The 5,000-nt window shown below is 47.8% G+C and overlaps 1 protein-coding gene across 3 annotated transcripts in view; it reads left to right on the forward strand.

The window, feature by feature from the left end:
- Positions 1-5,000, forward strand: part of roraa (RAR-related orphan receptor A, paralog a) — a 286,503-nt gene that overhangs the window by 273,865 nt on the left and 7,638 nt on the right. For all 3 annotated transcript variants that reach the window (XM_076262701.1, XM_076262704.1, XM_076262710.1), the window contains 3 exons: positions 1,292-1,690; positions 3,370-3,491; positions 4,013-4,145. In XM_076262701.1, coding sequence (XP_076118816.1) covers positions 1,292-1,690; positions 3,370-3,491; positions 4,013-4,145 — 654 coding nt within the window. The remainder of the gene's footprint in view (positions 1-1,291; positions 1,691-3,369; positions 3,492-4,012; positions 4,146-5,000) is intronic.

Genomic DNA, 5,000 nt, shown 5'->3' on the forward strand with positions numbered 1-5,000 from the left:
AGATATCCAGGTATGAGCGCACATGTGAGTGCCTGTTTGTGTCTGTGTGAGAGAAAGAGAGAAAGAGAAAGTGTTTGATCTCCATTCGTGTGTGTATGTGTTAAACAAGACCCCTTCTGGGCTTCTGACCGAGTTGTGAGTGTGTGCGTGTGTGTGTGTGTGTTATGTGTGTGTGTGTGTGTATGTCTGTGTGTGCGTGTGTCCGTGGCCTGTGACAGGAAGGCTGTAATCAGGCCAGGCCTTCTGAGTCTTTCAGCTGCTCTCTCACACACAACCAGGACAGGCAAGGTGACTTCTGACTTCTCTCCACACCAATCCCCATCTGCCTCTCCCTCACGCACTCATGCACACACACACACACACACACACACACACACACACACGCATATATTCATGCATGTACAAAAATATGCTCTCTAAGAGTCAAGCGAAAATAGAGGAAGGAGAGCTGAAGGATGTGTGTGATAGAACTGTGTGTGTGTGTGTGTGTGTGTGTGTGTGTGTGTGTGTGTGTGTGTGGTTATGTATGCTTTATGTTCATTCTCCGGTTCTATTCCAGTCAGGCCCTGCCTGTGATTGCCTGCCCAACTGAGAGCAGTTTCTCTGCTGTGTTGTTTTATGCCTATTACTCCTCTGACACTCCCCTGAGAGACATAAAGACTCCATTCCCCATGAGTACCCTGCTTTGGCTGAGAGAGCTGTAGAGCTTCCGCTACAGGATTGTTATGGAGTCACACATCCTGAGGGGAACTGCTGGTTAGGAGGGATGCTGGATGCTTAGGTTTGGATAAGACACAGTGGTTTTACAGTCACTGAGAACAACAGTCACCTTTGTGGTTGGTTGTTGGGTGTAATGGGAGAAGACAGAGGAAGGCTTGGCAGACCTTGGACATAATGGTGTGAAATATGAAGGGAGTTCCCCTCCATGTTGTCAATTTTCTAAATCCTACTGTAAAAATTGTTATACTGTTTTGTTTTGTGCTTTGGCAACACTGTACCTACAGTCATGCTAATAAAGCAACCTTTAAATTGAGTTCCTTTGAATGTCATAATGTGGTGTTGCCTGCCTTATGTGTACGTTTCGAGGATCAAGGACATGATTGTAATTGTTGTTTTTTTCTCCCACTCCCCCTGTTTTTGTGTCCATCTACCACCCTCTCTCCTCTCCCACCCTCTCCCCTTCTTCTTTGCACCCACTCTTTTGTTTGTCGTTTTCTCATTCTTCCCCATGCTCCTCTACTCTTGCCCCCGCCCCACACACACACACACCTGCACACCTCCCACCCCACAGCGGTGAAGTTCGGCCGCATGTCCAAGAAGCAGCGTGACAGCCTGTATGCGGAGGTGCAGAAGCACCGGCTGCAGCAGCAGCAGCGCGAGCACCAGCAGCAGCCCGGCGAGGCCGAGCCCCTCACGCCCACCTACGGCGGCCTGGCCGCCAACGGCCTCACCGAGCTCCACGACGACCTCGGCGGCTACATGGACGGACACACCCCGGATGGCGCCAAGCCCGACTCGGCCGTCAGCAGCTTCTACCTGGACATCCAGCCCTCGCCTGACCAGTCCGGCCTGGACATCAACGGCATCAAGCCCGAGCCCATCTGCGACTTCACGCCCGGCTCTGGCTTCTTCCCCTACTGCTCGTTCACCAACGGCGAGAGCTCACCCACTGTCTCCATGGCAGAGCTAGGTAAGGCCACTGTCTCCATGGAAGAGCTAGGTAAGGCCACTGACTCCATGGCAGAGCTAGGTAAGGCCACTTGGTTTGTTGTCAGCCGCAGCTTCCATTTAGTTGGCATGGAGTGTGGTGAAATGCTCTGCATTTATAGATTGCTTATGTATTCAAAGCCAGAAGTGAATTTGATATATTACAACAACAAGGATTGCTCAGCTGAATAACATTGCATTTTTCCTAGATCAATGTGCAGTACTAGACAGAAATAGACATAATAGACATAATAGATGGATAAACGTAAACAGACATAACAGACGTAAACAGACAAACTAGGACATAACAAATAGTGCATAATGCACTTATTTACACACTACTGTACAACAGTAAATGTACAGCCCAGTCAATGTGCTTCCCCAGGTTCTAGAATCCATTTGCATACAATCACATTCCTCTGTACACACTTTCACACTGGCAACACACACACACACACACACACACACACACACACACACACACACACAAGCATGACCTGCCTCTAATAAATAGCAAATAGCTGCACTACACATGGTCATTAATCTGTTCAAAAATTCACACACCCGGGCATATAACTAGTGGCAAAGACAGAGTTATACTACACTGTGTCAGTGTAGTATAACACACACACACACGCACACGCACACTCACACACACACACACACACAAGCAAATGCTGTTAGCGGGATGCTAATCATTTCATCAGGAGTAGTCGTCATCAGAGTATAGCATCCTGTTTAGGGCTGTTCCATGAATCCTAAAGGGGCAGGACTTGTCAGTACAGGGACCCTCTGATCGCTGGGCGGCTGATCTACCTCCCCCATACATCAGACACGTCACAGCGCACAGCACAGCACAGCACAGCACACCACTCCACACTACGCCCACAGACCAGGAGAGACAGGGATGTGTCGTCTAGTTCAAAAGCTTTTTTTGTTATGCCAGCGAAGTCAATTTGAATTTGATTTGAATTAAATTGAGAGAGAGAGAGAGAGAGGGAGAAAGGAGAGAAGCCAGGGTGGGAGAGGCACCAGGAGGGTTGGATTGGGGGAGGGTGACAGGGGGTAACTCAACCATGGGGCAAATGACACAAAGGTGGCTTAAAATAGCAGTAGGTTGGAGACTCATCTTAGAGACTCATTAAAGGAGGCACTTTTTTGTAATTAGTTTCCATTAATTAGGGCCAATCAGGATCTGGCAGGGCACGCATCGGGGGAAATCATTTTTTTTAGCTTCCGCCGGGTGCTTTGGGGACTCCTTTTTAACAGATGTGTTTTCAAAATGATTGAGTTTCCTTGTACCATATGTGTGTTTTGTGCCTTCTTTTTTTCTGGTAAAATGAGAATGTGACACAGGTTTCAGGGAATGCTTATGGCACAATGAACACATTCAAATGTACATTTAGCCAGAAATACACACACACACACACACACACACACACACACACACACATTCACAGCACTCTGTTGATTTCGGTCATCACTGAATTAGATATACCCTCTTCAAAGCTTTGAGCGTACACACAATTTACACACAGACACACACACACACACACACACACACATTGCCAGTGTCTAATAGCCAACACAAATAGACGACCGACGGAATGTGGTCTCCTTTTCTGTGTTCCACATGCCTCACAGTTCTTTGTTCCATTCCAGAACACCTGGCCCAGAACATCTCTAAGTCCCACATGGAGACATGTCAGTACCTGAGAGAGGAGCTCCAGCAAATGACCTGGCAGACCTTCCTTCAGGAGGAGATGGAGAGCTACCAGAACAAGGTAAGAGAGGCTCTGGAATAGCCCTCCACACACCACACAGTCCCAGGACAAGGACCTCTGCCCACTGCCCTGTAGAAGATATTGACCTGTTCAAATGACCCCCAGAACTTCCCCTCTATCCAGCTCACATCAGCACATTACTGCAACAATCACTGCACCCTTTTCCATAAAAGATATACTGTATGATATTTTTTTCCAAATACTCCATGTAATCTGTTAAAAAATTTGCAGTTTGATATGTTATTTCAAAGATTGTGAAAGAGACACAGATGAAACAGACAACTGTCTGTTAATGACATATGATTACATGACAACTGTGGAAACACAGATGCATACAGATTTACTCACAATCCCCTCTCTCCCACCACACCACACTCCACCCTTCCTCTCCTGGTCTCTCCTTTCCTCCTCTCCCCCTCCACTTTTCTTCTGTGCCCCTCCTCTCCTCTCCTCTCTCTTCTCTTCTGTGCCCCTCCTCTCCTCCTCTCCTCTCCTTTCTCTTCTCCTCTCCACTCCGACAGCCTCGAGAAGTCATGTGGCAGCTGTGCGCCATCAAGATCACAGAGGCCATCCAGTATGTGGTGGAGTTCGCCAAGCGCATCGACGGCTTCATGGAGCTGTGTCAGAACGACCAGATCGTGCTGCTCAAAGCAGGTGAGAGGAGACGCCTCAGCCCTGTCTGCTGAAAGAAAGAGAGAGAGAGTGAGAGAGAGAAGGAGGGAGAGAAAGAGAAAGGGGGAGGAGATGTTTGTGTGTATTGTGTGTGATGGGGGTGTATTTGTGGTGGTCTTGTGGTGTGTGTGGTGGAAGTAATTTGATATGGGGGTTTGCATGTGTGTGTGTGTGTGTGTGTGTGTGTGTGTGTGTGTGTGTGTGTGTGTGTGTGTGTGTGTGTGTGTGTGTGTGTGTGTGTGTGTGTGTGTGTGTGTGTGCAGTAGCCATATGTTTCCATTGCCCTTGCCACTGTATAAATCTACACTTCAAATGCCCAGGAAAAATGCTCCTAAACAAACCAAAGCAAAACACTGCAGCCTCCCTTGAGTCCTCCAAAGCAGAGTGCTTAGTGCTTCTCTTAGCCCTGTTTGTATTAGTATCACTCATATTAATGATGAAATATTAACAGTGATCCCACTAAATACACACACACACACACACACACACATGCACACACACACACACACACACACACACACACACACACACGCACACACACAGACTCACTTTCATGCACAGACGCACACATGCATACCCACGCATACTCTCACTTACACATTCACAGACATACACACACATCCACACACACAAGCGCGCACACACACACCCTCACTTACACATTCGCAGACATTCAAACCCTCACGTCTGCTTTGACATTTTAAAACCAGCGATGGCGGTCGTTCTCGTCTCGTGGAGCGCTGTAATGGTTTCTATTAGTGAGCTTTTATCCTGTAATCCAGCCCCCCTTTCTCTCTCACTAAGCTCTCCATAGCATTATAGCTCTCCCACAACAAA

The sequence above is a fragment of the Alosa pseudoharengus genome, unplaced genomic scaffold, assembly GCF_046254945.1.
Source record: "Alosa pseudoharengus isolate Yale_2024_CS ecotype anadromous, Long Island Sound unplaced genomic scaffold, YU_APseudo_1.1 YU_APseudo_1.1_scf_10, whole genome shotgun sequence".
NCBI classification, from domain to species: Eukaryota; Metazoa; Chordata; class Actinopteri; order Clupeiformes; family Clupeidae; genus Alosa; species Alosa pseudoharengus.